Source organism: Ovis aries, chromosome 13 (genome assembly GCF_016772045.2).
Source record: "Ovis aries strain OAR_USU_Benz2616 breed Rambouillet chromosome 13, ARS-UI_Ramb_v3.0, whole genome shotgun sequence".
In the NCBI taxonomy this organism is placed as follows: Eukaryota; Metazoa; Chordata; class Mammalia; order Artiodactyla; family Bovidae; genus Ovis; species Ovis aries.
This window is the reverse complement of record NC_056066.1, coordinates 28,940,017-28,960,572: the sequence shown is the minus strand read 5'-3', so window position 1 is coordinate 28,960,572 and position 20,556 is coordinate 28,940,017. Positions and strand designations below refer to the sequence as shown.

The following is a 20,556-nucleotide window of genomic DNA, read 5'->3' as shown; positions in this document are numbered from 1 at the left end:
GAGTGGGTCTGATAAGACCTTTACAACCTTGAGACATTCTTTTCATTTATTGTAATAATCAGTTGAAAAAGTGTATAGCTCCATTGCTAAGACTAGCAAGGGGGGCACTCTCCATCCCTCTTCTGATGTCTATGTCAGAAGCTTTCTCTGTCCCTTTTTATACTTTAAGGAAACTCTGCTACATATAAGCTCTTGAGTGATCAACTCTGGTCCCTGGTCCCAAGCTAAATCTTCTTCAGAGATCCAATGTATCCAACATCGTTCACCCGTAAACTATCAAGCTCATGACGTGAATCTATTTAATGGTCAGAACTTATCAATGGGAAATAAAAAGTCTTGTTCATGCATGCATGCTAAGTTGCTTTATTTGTGTCTGACTCTTTTGCAACCCCATGGACTATAGCCCACCAGGCTCCTCTGTCCAGGGGACACCAGGCAAGAATACTGGAGTGGGTTGCCATACACTTCAGGGTATCTTACCAACCCTGGAATTGAACCCACTTGTCCTGCATTTCAGGTGGATTCTTTACCATCTGAGCCACTAGGGAAGCCCAGTGACAAAAATTTACAATAAAAGGCTATCTTTCATCTATTTAAATTCAAAGTCCTCAGGACTCACTGATCTGGGGGCACTTCTTAAGTCTCCAGGATAATAGCCTTCCTTGTTCTTGGGCTATTACTGCAGTGATTAAAGGAAGCACTGGAACATATTTTCTGTGGCGGTGATTCAAGGGCGATCCAGAAGCTGACCCAGGACAAGGTTTCAAGTCCAAGGAAGTGACTCAGAGGAAGAGGACCAGCAGGGCAGTGGGGGAAGGGGTGAGGAAGGGAGATAACCAATTGCTACGTCATCCAATGAGATACTGTGGCATGTGACTGGAGATTAACCTCAGGAGATTAACGTTCCTCTAGAGGAAGCAGGTGGCTGGCACCTGTCTGCCCCAGCCACCGTCATTTCTTGGCAATTCAGTGAAAAGCAAAGGAATCTAGAGGCAAGGGAAAGCTCCTGGGCCACAAAATGCAGATCTGGCAGTTCAAAGTGATGGTCTAGTGAAGTGGTAAAGGCTGGGGGGCTGGGGGTGGGTCTAACCTCTACACAACCACTTGAATGGTTTCCTGGGTGGGGGGGCTTTCTCTTCCCCTGCACAGCTGTTAACATTACCACAGTTAAAACAGGAAGAACCAGACTGAGGCGGGCATCAGTGGCATGCTACTGCAGTTATATTTTAGAACAAAAGGAGATGATTACCAGAGACCAACTTTTGGTGTCTCAAAATATTCCATCGGAGTCTGCACTTGTGGGTATTTTGTAAAATGACACTTACATGATGTCAAATGAAACAACAGATTTTTAAAAAAGATCACGGCAAGCAATACTGAGAAGAAAGGCTAGTAAGCATAAATTTTCACTTTGTGGACTTCCTTGTCGTCGCACTCCCTCTGTTTGTTGTAGTAATAGAAAGTATTGTCCCTTCTCTGAAGCTTCTTCACATATCCTGTCTCTGGCCAACGATCTACCTGTGCATCCAAAACCAAAACACAAACATTGTAATGGTCCTTCCATATAACGGTTCACTATCAAACCTTTAAAAGTGCAAGTCACACCAAACAGAGCTCTTAGTGATGTCTTACACTTGTAGACACATAGACACACACACATAAAAGACACACATACAACACACTTGTCTTATGTTGTAACCTTATACTGAAGGACACCTGGTTCAATGCTTCTCCCTAGATCCCGATTTCTAGATTTAAATTTCTGCTCTGCAGCCAAGATAAAACATTCAGAATAATCTAAACTTTATTCTTCTTATATGTACAGATGATTTTAGGCATTATTACTTACTAACTTCTGAAAATAATACCTAAGGAGGGAATTAGGGCTAGGCTCAGGCAACAGTAAGAAGCTAGACTGGATGTCTCTAAAGATGAATGTGTATTTCATGTCCATATTTCACACGCACACCTTGAAGCTCATTTTCATAGAAATCTGAGGTCATGAACAGAGTCTTCAGCAACCTCTTCTTAGCTTCTCCACCTTAGTCTTTCTCATTTGCCACATTGGTTTGCTTACTTGATTGTTTGGCTTGATCCACTTTGGACCGTTTTTTTCCCTTCCTCTGTGAATTCACATTATACCTTCTTGCTCAGGCCAGTGCATTTCTGCTCTTGTTGGATATGTTGCTTCTGGATGGTGTGAAGTCTACTCCATCACTGTCAAAACCCAATTATTTGGATTTTGTGTTCATGGCATTCAAAACCAAGTCCTGTTCTTCAACATCATCTCTACTGGCAGCTACTCATTCTCCAGACTTATAAACCACAACTTCCAAACTGGAGTACAGAAGCTCCACGAATATAAATGGATATACATCTTTTATTTTCTAACAATGTATTTTTGCTTTCTCCTGTCATTTCATTTATTTAGGAGTTAGCAAGAATGGGTAGCAGTCTATCTGATGAACCCTGGCAGGCTCTCTGACAGGTACATCACAGAGAAAAGCGATGTTTTCCATCACTTAGGTCAAGCCTGCTTGACTTCGTGGTTTCCACTACCCTCAGTGGAGAAAGAAAGAAGTTCTCAAGACATTATTACCACTCTCTTTCTCTTGAGGCCAACAGTAGGCTCTCTCATTTACTGGGGTCCCCCAACCACCTCACTCAGTGAAGAAGCAGTAGCCTGCAGCTGGTTTAGAATTACCCACAGCACTTCATGTGGAGTGAGGAAGGAGACAGGCCGGCCCAGGCTGAGCAGCTGCGGCCACTTCTGCCGACACTTTGAGGTAAGACCAGCAGGATGAGAGCCCTGACTGGGGCAGAAGACAAAGCGACCCCATTTTTCTCATTCTTGTGGTCAAGGGGATTTCCCAGCTGGACACACACACAGAGGAGATCATCAGTCTCAGAAGGGGACAAAAGAGGGAGGAGCCACCAGCTCACAGTATATCCTGCCAACCTCCCAGACACCTTTGCACTGGAATCCATCTTGGGTGAGAGATGCACACACGTCCACCATGAAGGACCTTGAGTCAGACCAAATGTGAGCACAAACAAGACAGCTAGTCAGAGATAACCCAGGTGACTGCCCCCCATATCAGCGATCTAAGCCACCTCTATGGGGTACAGCTCACTCTGAGCCGGCCCAGGTGTTCCTCTACAGGTTCTTTGCTTCCAATAAACACTTTATGTGCTTCACAGTCTCTCTGCTGAATATTTCTTCAAGGAAGACAAGGACCAAGGTCCTGCTTCCAGCTGCTTTGTCCCTGGAAATCAGGAGGGACCTCAGAGTAGCTATATTGGTTTTGTCTCATCAACCTCTAGCCTTTTTTCCTTCTATAACCCTTCTCTGTTTCATAATTTTTCCTTCTTGGCTTTCTACCCATCACTCCCATTCAACCTAGGAAAACTTCATTCCTTAGAGAGTGGTGGTGGGGATGGGGTTGGGGGGTTGATATAATCCTCAAGTCAGCTCTCCTTGGGCAGGAAATCAGTCAGTAACGACAGTGTCTATAAGGACATGTACTTCAGATAAGAACAAAGACCATCGCTCAAGCCCTTCAGACAACTGCCAATCAAAGCAAGCCTTTGGGTATCATCCTGTCCATCCTCTACAGCCCACTGCAAATGCCTCTTGGGGCACAAAGCCCTTTTGGAAGATTGTCCTTAAAGGAAGAAATTTTTTTTTTTTTAACAATTCAACCCCCTTTATTAGCCATCCCAGAAGTTCCGACCATACTTTTGTTTATTTATCATCCACCAGAAGTTAGTCATAGAGCCACAGTCTGAGGCAAGGAAGTTCTAGGAACGCCACCTAAGTAGATTTCCACGTGTTGTGTTAATTAATTCCCTTCATGTCTGTGTTCACAATAAGATGAGAGGAAATGAGTTGAACATAAACAAGGATGAATGTCCATTTCTGTTTTTGAAGACAATGGTCTGCTTTTCTGGTTGCCTGATGTCCTCTGCCAGCCTACAGAAGTTGTTTTGTGGAGTTTGCTCGGCGTTGAAATGTTCTTTTGAGGAATTTGTGAGGGAGAAAGTGATCTTCCTGTCCTATTCCTCCGCCATCTTTTCTGGTTCAAAGGAAGAAATTTTTATGTTCCTCTAATCTGGGGGGTGGTGGCATATATTTTCACTCACGTAAGTTTCCATTGTTTGTCACTCTTAATCTTCCACTCCAAGATACAAGAATAATAAGAGCTATCATTCACCAAACACCATTCACTCAAAGAATTACTACCGAGCACCACAAAATCAGGTATTTCCAACGCTTGATTTCATTTAATTTGAGACTTTTTTCCAAAGCAGGCACTGGCATTGCCCTTTTACACTTGAGCTCTGCAAGGTAAGCATTAACCTTGTTCAGGGTTACACAGCCAAGGAGGAGAGCCAGGATGCAAAGCCTGGGCAGACTGATTTCACAGTCTGTACTCTTTCCACTGGCCCACTAAATTTCCTGAGGTCAGGCACTTGATTTTATATTTATCTTTTTAAAGCTTCTGGCACAGAAACTGGTACAGGGCAGGTACCCAAAAAATATACACAGAAGTAAAATATAAAACATCTCTGTAATTGTCAAGTCATTCAATGGATAGTGGTGTTCTTCCCTTCATTATACACACATACACACACAAATCCCTCAGGTGCTTTCTGGGGACTTTCTCTTTAAAGGTGTTCTTCGTGTTCCCTTAAATCTGATCTCATCTCTGAGCTCAGTCCCAACAGTTTCTGTAATGGTGGTGTAGGTGCGGGAGTGCCTGTATGTCCCTGGGTCTTTGGGTCTTATACACCTTTCAGGGGCGTCCCAGTGTGAAGGCAAGGTATATGGAGCTTATTTCTGACCTGCGGTAAAATGTTAATGCTTGTGTTTTGCCTATTTAAAAGCCACAGATAATAAAGTAATGAAAACTCCCTTTTGGTAATGTGGGCCAAAATGTAAAATGCTACTAGAATTGAAAAAATGGATGTGGGAAGGTCACAGTCATCAGTCAAACCCTCATTAGAGAGTATTTTAAATTTCATACCTCACCACTGCTAATACTATTAAGTTAATGTCCATTAAACAAAAGAGTCTATTACACTTTAGCTCTGGGTCGCCTTCATCATATTTTTCTGTCTAGTTTTTTAGGAAATGTGGAGTAGAGATCAACAAATAGAATGAAGAAAGAAAGAAAATAAGGGGATCTGAAAAACCTGCTCATGAATGAGTCTCTAAAAAAATAATAAAACAATTTGAAAATAAACAATAATAAACACTTCGTGGTAATATCAACTCCAAAACCTAATATACATTTATGAATACTATATCATATTCTATAATATTCCTCAAAACTCAGTCTCCCCATATTCAGTAGCATAAATGAATTTTTAAAAACACATTATAAACTAGGGCCATATCTAGATTTTGTCTAGTCTTTGAAAAGCAAAACCATGTCTCCACTCTCTCACGAAAGTCTGGAGTATACAGCCAAAGTCAGGAGATTTTGTTGCCTAAGGCAGAATTTGGTAGGTCAACTGATAAAGAATCCACCTGCAATGCAAGAGAACCAGTTTGATCCCTGGGTTGGGAAGATCCCCTAGAGGAGGGCATGGCAACCTACTCCAGTATTCTTGCCTGGAGAATTGCCATGGATAGAGAAGCCTGGCAGGCTACAGTCCATGGGGTTGCAAAGAGTCAGACATGACTGAGCAACTAAGCATATAATTTGCAGCTGAAATTTAAAAACACAGAAAGGAAATAAACTGAATATCTGATAAGAGAACTTATCTTATCAGAACCCTCACCCTAATGAGAGTTATGGCCTACCATAAAGGATTTGTCTGGCACAGCACAGTTGCTCAGTAAAAGCTAGAAAATTCTTAATGTTTCTGTGCTGAGACCTCTTGCTGCAGTCTACCTGAAAATCATTCTTCTGAATCTTAGTCTCTTTATCATAAAATCAGGGGGTTGGGGTAGAATTCCCTTTCAGTATTCTCTAGTACTTTATTGGTGGTGGGTTTTCTGTTTGTTTTTTATTTTTTAGTGCGTTTCACCCTCTAACAAATTCATTTTGAGTTCAGATTTGTAGAGGCATAAATCTTACCATAGAAACTTGCTTCACTTGTTTATATTCAATTTCATCTCGATATCCTGCTTGTTGAAATCTGTACAGATTTTCTATCTCTTCTGACCATTTTTTGGCACGACTTATTGATTTTGGTTTCACGTCAGAACTAGCCATGGCTACACAGGTCTTCTTACTAAGTATTTCTGAAGGATGTTTAAAAAAAAGTTCATTAGATAACAGAGTAGTGACAGTTTGGGAAACCCCTTTAAGAATGAACCAAAGTAGATTTTTTAAAAAGTAGAGTTAAGAATCCCATTAAATATGTTAGCTTTTTAAACATTCAATTCCAAAAGTAAGAAGGATCCATGTTCTATTTTGGAAATAAAGTCAATCCTGGAGTGATGTCTTAAGTGGTGCAGACTGATTCTGGCATTTCAAATAATAGTTTACACATTTCCGAAATCCTTTTCTTACTTTTGTTTTTAATTTTATTTATTTATGTTTTTGGCTGTGCTAGGTCTTTTTTGATGCGCGGGCTTTTCTCTAGTTGCAGTGCAGGCTTCTCATTGCCGTGGCGTCTTTTACTGTAGAGCATGGTCTCTAGGGTGCACAGGCTTCAGTAGTTGCGGCACGTAAGTTTAGTAATTGTGACTCCCGGGTGACTCAATAGCTGTGGTGCACCGGCTTAGCTGCTCTGAGGCACATGGAATCTTCCCAGATTAGGGATTGAACCTGTGTCTCCTGCACTGACAAGTGGATTCTTACCACTGAGCCACCAGGGAAGCCACTCCTCACTCTCTTATTTTTAACTGCTCAGGAGATTGTCAAAGTATCCTATCATTATTTTATTTAATCATTTTCAAAATTTTATCTCCCTCTTTTTCCCTAAAAAGGGAATGCAAGATCAGTCTTCCTTTTCTTCTTATGGGGAAGCAATGGTCTCCTCCTTTTTCTTTTCTTAACTGTTTGGAAACATGCCACTCACTGCAGGCCAGTAACTCAGGTGACTGTGCTCTGATGTGAGAAGATGGACCATCTACGCAGTAGGTAAAAGCTGTCTCTGTGTCCTAGTACTGAGATCACTGATTTTAAAACAACTCAGGAGCAAGACAGCTAAGATGGCAGAGGAATAGGGAGAGGGAGACCACTTTCTCCCCCACAAATTCATTGAAAGAACATTTGAACGCTGAGCAAATTCCTCAAAACAACTTCTGAATGCTGGCAGAGGACATCAGGCACCCAGAAAGGCAGCCCATTGTCTTTGAAAGGGGGTAGGAAAAAATATAAAAGATAAAAAGAGAGACGAAAGAGGTAGCGGTGGAGATCCATCTGGGAAGGGAGTCTTAAAAAAGAGAGACATTTCCAAACACCAGGAAACACTCTCACCGGGGAGTCTGTGGCGAGCCTTGGAACCTCAGCGGGCAACATAACCAGGAGGAAAAATAAATAAATAATTAAAACCCACAGATTATGTGTCTAACAGCAACTCCCAGCAGAGAAGCAGCGCAGACACCGGCATCCGCCACTAGCAAGTGGGGACTGGTCAGGGAGGCGGGGGCTGCATTGCCTAGGGTAAGGACCAGCCCTGAGTGCCCCAAGGGCAATCTGAGAGAACTAACTAGAGATAGCAACCCAAACTGTGGGATAGCTATCCCGTGAAAAGCCCTAACCTAAGACACCGCCAGGCCTGCTCACAGAACAAAGGACTGAGCAGAGCTAGCCAGCTGCGGACCAGCCCATCCCCCACTGGAGACAGGCAGGGGAGGGCAACCAGAGCCAGAATGGGGCAATCGCGGCCCCAGAGAGGCATCATCTACCAACCTGCAAGCAGGCTTCGTTGCTAACCAAGACTTCTTGGGATTCTGGATGGTCGATATCCACCCGGAGGGTCGCAGCCAGAGATCAGCTCCCCAGAAGAGACACACGGCACACCTGAGAAGGCACGCCTACTGTACACCCAGAAAACTGAGCAGCAGGGATGGGGCAGGCAATAAGTCAAAGCCCCCAACTGGGGGCGACTGCACTCGCCAAGCACCTGGTCATCTGAGCTGCTTGGACCTGGGAAGGGCACAAAACGAAGGCCCAACCAAGTCTGTGCCTTTGTGGAGTACCCGAGAATCTGAATCTGAGCAGCTTAGACCTGGAAAGTCCATGCAACCCAGAGCCCACCTCAGACAGTTCCCAGCAGAGCAACCTAGAGCCTGAACAGTATAGACTGGGAAAGCACACACGCTATGAGCGGGGGCAAACCCAGTGTGGCCGAGACACTGTGAGCACTCCCCACACACGCCAGTGATATTTGTTTGCAGTGTTCCTCCCTCCCTGTAGCACGACTGAACAAGCGAGCCTAAAAAAGTGACCACCATCGCCCCCTTGTGTCAGGGTGGAAATTAGACACTGAGTCAGTCGGTCAGTTCAGTTGCTCAGCCGTGTCCGACTCTCTGCGAACCCACGAATCGCAGCACGCCAGGCCTCCCTGTCCATCACCATCTCCCGGAGTTCACTCAGACTCACGTCCATCAAGTCAGTGATGCCATCCATCCAGCCATCTCATCCTCGGTCGTCCCCTTCTCCTCCTGCCCCCAATCCCTCCCAGCATCAGAGTCTTTTCCAATGAGTCAACTCTTCGCATGAGGTGGCCAAAGTATTGGAGCTTCAGTTTCAGCATCATTCCTTCCAAAGAAATCCCTGGCCAGCAAACAGAGACGCTAAAATGAATAGAGGGAATCGCTTTGGAAGTGACATGTGCAATAGATTAAAACCCTGCAGTTAGCAACGACTACATAGGAAGGGGCCTATAGATCTTGAGAAGTATAAACTGGATAAAGGAACTATCTGAAAATGAACTGACCCCACACTGTCCACAACACCACCAGAGAAAGTCCTAGATATATTTTTACTATTATCATTTTTTAATTAAAAATATTTTTTTAAATTTTTAAGTCCTCTATTACTCCTTTAATTTTCATTTTTATAACCTACTATTACTTTGCAAAAAAAAAGGACCTATTTTAAAAGCAAACTTCATATATACACAATTTTGTGACTTTGGGTTTTTTTCTTTAATATTGTATTTTTGAGAATCTAACCTCTACTCTAGATTTTTAATCTTTGCTTTTTGGTATTTGTTATCAATTTTGTACCTTTAAGAACCCAATCTTCAGTACCTATTTTTACTTGAGAGTGAGATTACTGGCTGGATTGTCTCTCCCTCTTTGGTCTCTTCTTTTTCTCCACCAGGTCGCCTCTATCTCCTCCCTCCCCCTTCTCTTCTGTACTCAGCTCTGTGAATCTCGTTGTGTGTTCCGGGCTGTGGAGAACACTTAGGGAACTGATTACTGGCTAGATCTGTCTCTCTCCTTTTGATTCCCCCTTTTATCTTTCTGGCCACCTCTCTCTCTCTCCTTCCTCCCTTTTCTCTTCTCTGTATTATTCCGTGAACATCTCTGAGGGGTCCAGATTGTGGAGAGCACATAGGGAAGTGATTACTGGCTAGCTTGCTCTCTCCCCTTTTCATTCCCCCTCTTCTCCTCCTGGTCACCTCTATCTCCCTCCTCCCTCTTCTTTTCCCCATGTAACTCTGTGTACCTTTCCGGGTGTCCCTCACTGTGGAGAAACTTTTCATCATTAACCTAGATGTTTTATCATCAGTGCTGTATAGATGGAGAAGTCTTGAGGCTACTGTAAGAATAAGACTGAAAACCAGAGGCAGGAGGCTTAAGTCCAAATTCTGAGAACATCAGAGAACTCCTGACTCCAGGGAACATTAATCAATAGGAGCTCATCAAACACCTCCATACCTACACTGAAACCAAGCACCACCCAAGGGCCAACAAGTTCCAGAGAAAGACATACCACACAAATTCTCCAGCAACACAGGAACATATAGCCCTGAGCTTCAATATGTATATTGGCTTCCCAAAGGCACATCAAACCCATTGACATCTCATAACTCATTACTGGACACTTCATTGCACTCCAGAGAGAAGAAATCCAGCTCCACCCACCAGAACACCGACACAAGCTTCCCTAACCATGAAACCTTGACAAGCCACCCGTACAACCCCACCCACAGTGAGGAATCTCCACAATAAAGAGGAACCACAAACTGCCAGGATACAGAAAGGCCACCCCAAACACAGCAATATAAATAAGAAGAAAAGGCAGAGAAATACCCAGCAGGTAAAGGAACAGGATAAATGCCCACCAAACCAAACAAAAGAGGAAGAGATAGGGAATCTGCCTGATAATGAATTCCAAATAATGAGAGTGAAAATGATCCAAAATCTTGAAAACAAAATGGAGTTACAGATAAATAGCCCGGAGACAAGGATCCAGAAGATGCAAGAAAGGTTTAACAGGGACCTAGAAGAAATAAAAAAGAGTCAATATATAATGAATAATGCAATAAATGAGATAAAAAACACTCTGGAGGGAACCAACAGGAGAATAATGGAGGCAGAAAATAGGATAAGTGAGGTAGAAGATAGAATGGTGGAAATAAAGGAAACAGAGATTAAAAAAAAGAAAACAAATAAGAACAACCTCAGAGGCCTCTGGGACAATGTTAAATGCTCCAACATTCAAGTCATAGGAGTCCCAGAAGAAGACAAAAAGAAAGACCATGAGAAAATACTTGAGGAGATAATAGTTGAAAACTTCCCTAAAATGGGGAAGGAAATAATCACCCAAGTCCAAGAAACCCAGAGAGTCCCAAACAGAAACACCCCAAGACACATATTAATCAAATTAAAAAGATCAAACACAAAGAACAAATATTAAAAGCAGCAAGGGAAAAACAACAAATAACACACAAGGGGATTCCCATAAGGATAACAGCTGATCTTTCAATAGAAACTCTTCAAGCCAGGAGGGAATGGCAAGACATAATTAAAGTGATGAAAGAAAATAACCTACAGCCCAGATTACTGTACCCAGCAAGGATCTTATTCAAATATGAAGGAGAAATCAAAAGCTTTACAGACAAGCAAAAGCTGAGAGAATTCAACACCACTAAACCAGCTATCCAACAAATGCTAAAGGATCTTTTCTAGATAGGAAACACAGAAAGAGTGCATAAACTCGAACCCAAAACAATAAAGTAAATGGCAAGGGGATCATACTTATCAATAATTACCTTAAATGTAAATGGGTTGAATGCCCCAATCAAAAGACAAAGACTGGCTGAATGGGTACAAAAACAAGACCCCTATATATGTTGTCTACAAGAGATCCACCTAAAAACAAAGGACACATACAGACTGAAAGTGAAGGGCTGGAAAAAGATATTCCATGCAAATAGAGACCAAAAGAAAGCAGGAGTAGCAATACTCATGTCAGATAAAATAGACTTTAAAACAAAGGCTGTGAAAAGAGACAAAGAAGGACACTACATAACAATCAAAGGATCAATCCAAGAAGAAGACATAACAATTATAAATATATATGCACCCAATACAGGAGCACCGCAATATGTAAGACAAATGCTAACAAGTATGAAAGGGGAAATTAACAATAACACAATAATAGTGGGAGACTTTAATAGCCCACTCACACCTATGGATAGATCAACTAAACAGAAAATTAACAAGGAAACACAAACTTTAAAATATACAATAGACCAGTTAGACCTAATTGATATCTACAGGACATCTCACCCCAAAACAATGAATTTCACCTTTTTCTCAAGCACATACAGAACCTGTATGTATAGATCACATCCTGGCCCATAAATCTAGCCTTGGTAAATTCAAAAAAAACTGAAATCATTCCAAGCATCTTTTCTGACCACAATTCAGTAAGATTAGATGTCAATTACAGGAGAAAAAGTGTTAAAAATTCCAACATATGGAGGCTGAACAACACGCTGCTGAATAACCAACAAATCACAGAAGAAATAAAAAGAAATCAAAATATGCATAGAAATGAATGAAAATGAAAACACAACAACCCAAAACCTATGGGACACTACAAAAGCAGTGCTAAGGGGAAGGTTCATAGCAATACAGGCTTACCTCAAGAAACAAGAAAAAAGTCAAATAAATAACCTAACTCTACACCTAAAGCAACTAGAAAAGGAAGAAATGAAGAACCCCAGGGTTAGTAGAAGGAAAGAAATCTTAAAAATTAGGGCAGAAATAAATGCAAAAGAAACAATAGAGACCATAGCAAAAATCAACAAACCCAAAAGCTGGTTCTTTGAGAAGATAAATAAAATTGACAAACCATTAGCAACACTCATCAAGAAACAAAGGGAGAAAAAATAAAATCAACAAAATTAGAAGTGAAAATGGAGAGATCACAACAGACAACATAGAAATACAAGGCATCATAAGAGACTACTATCAGCAACTATATGCCAATAAAATGGACAACTTGGAAGAAATGGACAAATTCTTAGAAAAGTACAACTTTCTAAAACTGAACCAGGAAGAAATAGAGAATCTTAACAGACCCATCACAAGCACAGAAATTGAAACTGTAATCAGAAATCTTCCAGCAAACAAAAGCCCAGGACCAGACGGCTTCACAGCTGAATTCTACCAAAAATTTAGAGAAGAGCTAACACCTATCCTACTCAAACTCTTCCAGAAAATTGCAGAGGAAGGTAAATTTCCAAACTCATTCTATGAGGCTACCATCACCCTAATACCAAAACCTGACAAAGATGCCACAAAAAAAAGAAAACTACAAGCCAATATCACTGATGAACATAGATGCAAAACTCCTTAACAAAATTCTAGCAAACAGAATCCAACAACATATTAAAAAGATCATTCATCATGACCAAGTGGGCTTTATCCCAGGGATGCAAGGATTCTTCAATATCCACAAATCAATCAATTTAATACTTCACATTAACAAATTAAAAAATGATTATCTCAATAGATGCACAGAAAGCCTTTGACAAAATTCAACATCCATTTATGATTAAAAAAAAAAAACCTCCAGAAAGCAGGAATAGAAGGAACATACCTCAACATAATAAAAGCTATATATGACAAACCCTCAGCAAACATTATCCTCAATGGTGAAAAATTGAAAGCATCCCCTAAAGTCAGGAACAAGACAAGGGTGCCCCCTCTCATCACTACTATTCAACATAGTTTTGGAAGTTTTGGCCGCAGCAATCAGAGCAGAAAAGGAAATAAAAGGAATCCAGATTGGAAAAGAAGTAAAACTCTCACTGTTTGCAGATGACATGGTCCTCTACCATAAAAAACCCTAAAGACTCCACCAGAAAATTACTAGAGCTAATCAATGAATATAGTAAAGTTGCAGGGTATAAAATCAACACACAGAAATCCCTTGCATTCCTATACACTAACAATGAGAAAACAAAGAGAAATTAAGGAAACAATTCCATTCACCATTGCAACGAAAAGAATAAAATACTTAGGAATGTATCTACCTAAAGAAACAAAAGACCTATATATAGAAAACTATAAAACATTGGTGAAAGAAATCAAAGAAGACACAAATAGATGGAGAAATATGCCATGTTCACGGATTGGAAGAATCAATATAGTGAAAATGAGTAAACTACCCAAAGCAATCTACAGATTCAATGCAATCCCTATCAAGCTACCAATGGTATTTTTCACAGAGCTAGAACAAATAATTTCACAATCTGTATGGAAATACAAAAAGCCTCGAATAGCCAAAGCAACCTTGAGAAAGAAGAATGGAATTGGAGGAATCAATCTGCTTGACTTCAGGCTCTACTACAAAGCCACAGTCATCAAGACAGTATGGTCCTGGCACAAAGACAGAAATATAGATCAATGGAACAAAATAGAAAGCCCAGAGATAAATCCACACACCTATGGACACCTTATCTTCGACAAAGGAGGCAAGAATATACAATGGAGTAAAGACAATCTCTTTAACAAGTGGTGCTGGGAAAACTGGTCAACCACTTGTAAAAGAATGAAACTAGAACACTTTCTAACACCATACACAAAAATAAACCCAAAATGGATTAATGATCTAAATGTAAGATCAGAAACTACAAAACTCCTAGAGGAGAACATAGACAAAACACTCTTCCACATAAATCACAACAGGATCCTCTATGACCCACCTCCCAGAATATTGGAAGTAAAAGCAACAATAAACAAATGGGACCTAATTAAACTTAAAAGCAACAAAGGAAACTATAAGCAAGGTGAAAAGACAGCCTTCAGAATGGGAGAAAATAATAGCAAATGAAGTAACTGACAAAGAATTAATCTCAAAAATATACAAGCAACTCCTGCAGCTCAATTCCAGAAAAATAAAACACCTAATCAAAAAATGAGCCAAAGAACTAAACAGACATTTCTCCAAAGAAGACATACAGATGGCTAACAAACACATGAAATGATGCTCAGCATCACTCATTATCAGAGAAATGCAAATCAAAACCACAATGAGGTACCATTTCACGCCAGTCAGAATGGCTGCGATCCAAAAGTCTACAAACAATAAATGCTGGAGAGGGTGTGGAGAAAAGGGAACCCTCCTACACTGTTGGTGGGAATGCAAACTAGTACAGCCACTATGGAAAACAGCGTGGAGATTCCTTAAAAAACTGGAAATAGAACTGCCATATGACCCAGCAATCCCACTGCTGGGCATACACACCAAGGAAACCAGAATTGAAAGAGACACGTGTACCCCAATGTTCATCACAGCACTGTTTATAATAGCCAGGACATGGAAGCAACCTAGATGTCCAATAGCTGACGAATGGATAAGAAAGCTGTGGTACATATACACAATGGAGTATTACTCAGCCATTAAAAAGAATACATTTGAGTCAGTTCTAATAAAGTGGATGAAACTGGAGCCTACTATACAGAGTGAAGTAAGCCAGAAAGAAAAACACCAATACAGTACACTAACACATATATATGGAATTTAGAAAGATGGTAACGATAACCCTGCATGTGAGACAGCCAAAGAGACACAGATGTACAGAACAGTCTTTTGGACTCTGTGAGAGAGGGCGAGGGTGGGATGGTTTGGGAGAATGGCATTGAAACATGTATATTATCACACGTGAAATGGATTGCCAGTTCAGGTTCGATGCATGATACAGGGTGCTCGGGGCAGGTGCACTGGGATGACCCTGAGAGATGGGATGGGAAGGGAGGTGAGAGGGGGGTTCAAGATGGGGAACACATGTACACCCATGGTGGACTCATGTCAAAGTATGGCAAAACCAATACAATATTGTAAAGTAATTATCCTCCAATTAAAATAAATAAATTTATATTAAAATTTTTAAAAATAAAACAACTTAGTTCCTGAAATTAAATTTTCGACTCTAGTTTAAGTAACTGTATAGTCATCAAATTTGTACAGCCAATTTTTCAAAGACATAATCTTGCACTTGTTTTCTCAGCTACTTATTACCCAAAAATATCATTCATTTAATATTTATTATATATAAGATGAGAGTGAAAAGGCTGGGTTAAAATTCAACATTCAAAAAACCAAGATCATGGTATCCAGTCCCATCACTTCATGGCAAATAGATAGTGAAAAGTGGAAACAGTGGCAGATTTTATTTTAGTGGGCTCCAGAATCACTGCAGCCTGAAGTTAAAAGTTGCTTGCTTCTTGGAAGAAAAGCTATGACACACCTAAACAGCATATTAAAAAGCAGAGGCATCACAAAGGTCCATATAGTCAAAGTTATGTATGGTTCTTCCAGTAGTCATGTGTGCATGTGAGAGTTGGACCATAAAGAAAGTTGAATGCCCAAGAATTAATGCTTTCAAACTGTGGTGCTGGAGACGACTCTTGAGAGTCCCTTGGACAGCAGGGAGATCAAACCAGTCAATCAGTCCTAAAGGAAATCAACCCTGAATACTCATTGGAAGGACTGAAGCTGAATCTCCAATACTTTGGCTGTCTGATGTGAAGAGGTGACTCATTGGAAAAGACCCTGATGCTGGGAAAGATTGAGAGCAGGTGGAGAAGGGGGCAACAGAGAATGAAATGGTTGGATGTCATCACTGATTCAATGGACATGAGTTTGAGCAAACTCCTGGAGATAGAGAAGGCAGAGAAGCCTAGTGTGCTGCAAACCACAGGGCGTAAAGAGTCAGACATGACTTAGTGACTGAACAGTGAACAATAATATTTTATAGTACATATTATATATGTATATTGCATTTTAATATTATAATTATTATATATCAGTATATATTATAGTCATTTATGAAAGTAGTGCCCAGAATTTTCATCGTGATTCCCTGAATTCATTTTTCTATTTCAGTATGGTTCTATTAGCTGAAATACATTAAATTAGACCTAATAAAGTAGATTCTGTAAGTGAATTTGAATTTCAGTTATAACAGTGAATGCTGATGACGTTAAAGCCAAGTGAAGTCTTTACCACTGTGCCACCTGTGAAACCTTCTTACAGCTTTCTATTTACTAAAAACAGAATGAAACTAAAAATAGGAAAAAATCAACTTAAAATTCCTTAAAGATTTCAGTGATTCTCAGAAATTCAGTGACTGCACTAATTCGGCTGGTAACCTTTAGCACTTTGTAAGTTTTAATGACAGCTGTAGCAAAAAATAACTGATATGAAATACTTTTTACCTCTGTAATACTAAGGTGTATCTGGAGACACAGGAAATGGCAATGCCTCCCTACTATGCAAAGATCAGACTTTATTAAACAGTATTAGGATTTACATGGGTATTGAAAAATCCAACTGATATTAATTCCCTGACAATCTGAAGCTCAGATCTAACAGAAGAAGCATTTGATGTACTGTCAAACTCCTTTCTGCGCAAACATGTCACCTTCTTCTCGCTTTTAAAAGTGCTTTTAGTTTTCAAACTCCAAGAGTCATCAGTAAGGCTAATCTCCCATTTTTTTGCCCATTTTATTTTCTTCTGTTCCTAGGCAAGGCAGGATTTGTCAGAAGGGCCCTTTAACTAGCAAGTCACTTGATAACCTCTAAATTTCTCACTGTTCCCAAAGTTGTTGGTGTTCAGCTGAACAACAAAACTGGTTCCCAGAGTCCAAGCCTTGGTGGTCCATCGTCCAGGTGTGCTGTGTACCTCTGCAGCATAAAGCCTCTCCTTTTGGGGACCCTCCAAGGTGACTAATGTGACTTCTCTGGTCCCTCAAACTTTTTTTTTTTTTTTTTCTGCCAGAAATCAGCAATCACGTCTGCGAGGCAAAATCTGCCTAGAGAAGGCTGGGATGGAGAACGTGTCCTCAACACTGGGGATCAAATGGTCGCCCCGTAGGAGAACTCAGAAAGGAGCCCCAGAATTGCGACCCCTAAAGACAAAGGGGGCACAGGGCCGCCTGGAAACCACCGAGAGTTGAAATTAAAGACCCTTCCATAAAAAGAGGAAACGAGAAAATAGAGGAGGGAGACAGACAAATCTCAGGTACCCTGAAGAAGAAGGGGTGGGCCCTGGATGGCTTCGGAGAGGGCGCACCCATCCCTCCGCAATGGGGCCTCTCACCCTTGGGTCCTGCTCGCAGGGGTAACCCTCGCTCAGCCATCCTTGAGAGGCCGGGGCGCCCCGCCCAGGAGCTTGCAAGCGAGCACAGTGGTGCTCGTGCTCTCCACTCGGGATCCGTGGCCTGGGCTGGGCCAGCCAGAGGCCAACTGTCACGGCCTTGGCAACGCTTCCTTTACCTGGCAACGCCTTTCGCAGCTTACTTAGGCCCCTTTGTACTCACTCAGGCCCCACCCTCTGCGAATGGGCCTTTGTGCGCAAGCGCATGGGGCGGGGCCCAGTTTGGAGCTTGAAAGCGGATCTCTGGATGGAGCCTTGCAGTTGTCTCAACCCCTCTTAGAGGTGGAGAGAGGACTGTGTCACTTGCCACTGCATCAGTCACAGACAGCATTCCCTAAAAAAGCTGATCAAGGAATAGAGACCACTGGGCTTCTGGTCCCTGATACTAAATATCTCCTATCTGTCCCACCTCTTAAATTAACCAATCCATAGGGCTGAGCATAGTGCATAACAGTCTAGTAAACCTATGATAAATGACTTCTATAGCTTTAATTATTTTTTCCAACATTACCTTCATTATTCTATTTAAAATACTGCCTCTTTACTTACAACTCTCAAATTTATTTCCTTAACCCAGATCTCTAAACTCCAAGGTGTAACAGCATCCATGTGTGTGAAAGTCGCTCAGTTGTATCCGACTCTTTGCTACCCCATGGCCTATACAGTTCATGGAATTCTCTAGGCTAGAATACTGGAGTGGGTAGCCTTTCCCTTCTCCAGGGGATCTTCCTAACCCAGGGATCAAACCCAGGTTTCCCACATGGCAGGCGGATTCTTTACCAGTTGAGCCACAAGAAAAGCACTATTTGGACAACATATGGTTGTCCAAAACAACTACCCTCGAAACACCCAGGCTTAATTCTTCCCCTTCCATCGTCTCCCACTCTCAGTAAGTGGTCACTAGAGTTCATTTTCTCTTGCTATTCATCAGCAACATATCCATCCATCTGCAAAATCTGTTGGCGCTACAGCTTCTATCCACCATCGCTTTTCCCCTTCTGGTTATTGCAGTAGTTCCCAACAGGCTTCTCTTGTTCCCTGCAGTCTATTCTCAGCAAAACAATAGACTTGATCTTATTATAAAATTATGTAATTTCTCTTCTCCTAATCCTGCAATGATTTCCCATTTTACAGAGTAAAAACCACCAAAGCCCAACAAGATTTGCACTCAATCACTCCTCCCTTGTTCTGTAGCCCTGGATCACACTGCTCAGCAACAGTGACCTGGCTGTTCATCTCCTAGCTCCCACAGTAAGGATTTAGTTGTAGCTGCCTCCTTCCATTTATCCCCTTGACTCACTTCCTTGTCTTCAATTCTTTGTTAATATCTCAACTCACCCATCTTCATCCACCTAGCTCGCTCTTCCCATCGTGTTCTCTAGTCCTCTTACTATGTTCTAGTGTTTCTTTTTTTTCCACAAGTCTGATCACCTCCTAATATACTATTGCTTCTTATTTCCTTTTCTTAGTGTAATGTTTTTTTATATTGGTTGTTTCTTTTTCAAAAACATTTATTGAAGTATAGTTGCTTTACAATATTGTGTTAGTTTTTACTGTACAGCAAAGTGAATCAGCTATGAAAGTGAAAGTGTTAGTCTCTAAGTCATGTCTGACCCTTTCTGACCCCATGGAATGTAACCCACCAGGCTCCTCTGTGCGTGGAATTCTCCAGGCAAGACTACTGAAATGGGTTGACATTCCCTTCTCGAGGGGATCTTCCCAACCCAGAGTTGAACCCAGGTCTCCTTCCTTGCAGGCAGATTCTTGACTGTCTGATCCACCAGAGAACATATACATATATCCCCTCATTTTTGGATTTCCTTCCCATTTTGGTCACCATGGAGCATTGAACAGAATTCCCTGTGCTATACAGTAGGTTCTTGTTAGTTATCTATTTTTCATGTTGTATCTATAGTGTATATATGTCAATCCCAATCTCCCAATTCATTCCACCCCCATTGCCTGTTTACATTTTAGTATTTATCTTTCACTAGAATGTAGTTTCCATCGAGAGAGATATCATTAACTAAATTCCAAGAACAGTGCTTAGCACTAAGTAGGTACTAAAACAGCATATTCGGAATAAATATATTTCACCACCACTGCTACTGTGATGCTGTGGAAGCAGTATAGCATGATGCCTAGAAGATACATTCATCTGTTGATTCCATGCCTTGGCAATTGTAAATAATGCTGCTGGATGCTTATTCCTTTGAAGAAAAGCTATAACCAACCTAGACAGCATATTAAAAAGGAGAGACATTACTTTGCCAACAAAGATCCATCTAGTCAAAGCTATGGTTTTTCTAGTAGTCACATATGGATGTGAGAGTTGGGCCATAAAGAAGACTGAGCACTGAAGAACTGATGCTTTTGAACTATGGTGTTGGAGAAGACTCTTGAGAGTACCTTGGACTGCAAGGAGATCCAACCAGTCAATCCCAAAGAAAATCAGTCCTGAATATTCGTTGAAAGGACTGATGCTGAAGCTCCAATACTTTGGCCTATGTGAAGAGCTGACTCATTGGAAAAGACCCTGATTCTGGGAAAGATTGAAGGCAGGAGAAGGGGACAAGAGAGGATGAGATGGTTGGAAGGATCACCAACTCGATGGACATGAGTCTGAGTAAGCTCTGGGAGATGGTGAAGGACACTATGCTGCAGTCCACGGGGTCACAGAGAGCTGGACACAACTGAGCAGCTGAACGACAACAATGAACATTAGTTAATTCTTTTTGAATTAATGGGTTTCTTTTTTATATACCCATGAGTGGAACTGATGGGTCATATGGTATTTTGGATATTGAGAAACTTCCATACTGTTTTCCACAGTGGCTGCACCAACTTGTATCTCCATCAATAGTGTACAAGGGGTCTCTTTTCTCTACATCTTCACCAGTATTTGTTATTTGTATTCTTTTTGATGATAGTCATCCTGACAGGTGTAAGGTGCTATCTCATTGTAGT

The 20,556-nt window shown here is 41.2% G+C and overlaps 1 protein-coding gene across 1 annotated transcript; it reads right to left on the bottom strand.

Moving 5' to 3' along the window:
- Window positions 1-1,012: 1,012 nt before the first annotated feature.
- MEIG1 (meiosis/spermiogenesis associated 1) lies at window positions 1,013-17,660 on the bottom strand. Its single transcript, XM_004014240.6, has 3 exons — window positions 17,533-17,660; window positions 6,087-6,253; window positions 1,013-1,518 (listed from the first exon to the last, which is right to left on the bottom strand). Exons 1-3 carry the CDS (start codon window positions 17,570-17,572, stop codon window positions 1,390-1,392), a joined length of 336 nt encoding a protein of 111 aa, XP_004014289.1. The 5' UTR covers window positions 17,573-17,660; the 3' UTR covers window positions 1,013-1,389.
- Between the last annotated feature and the right edge of the window lie 2,896 nt (window positions 17,661-20,556).

Coding starts and splice junctions, on each gene's coding strand:
- MEIG1 (XM_004014240.6), bottom strand. CDS start 17,572: ATGGCTGAGCGAGGGTTACCCCTGCGAGCAGGACCCAAGG. Junction 6,254..17,532: donor CCTGCGAGCAGGACCCAAGG/GTGAGAGGCCCC, acceptor AACATCCTTCAG/AAATACTTAGTAAGAAGACC. Junction 1,519..6,086: donor AAGTGAAGCAAGTTTCTATG/GTAAGATTTATG, acceptor TTGGATGCACAG/GTAGATCGTTGGCCAGAGAC.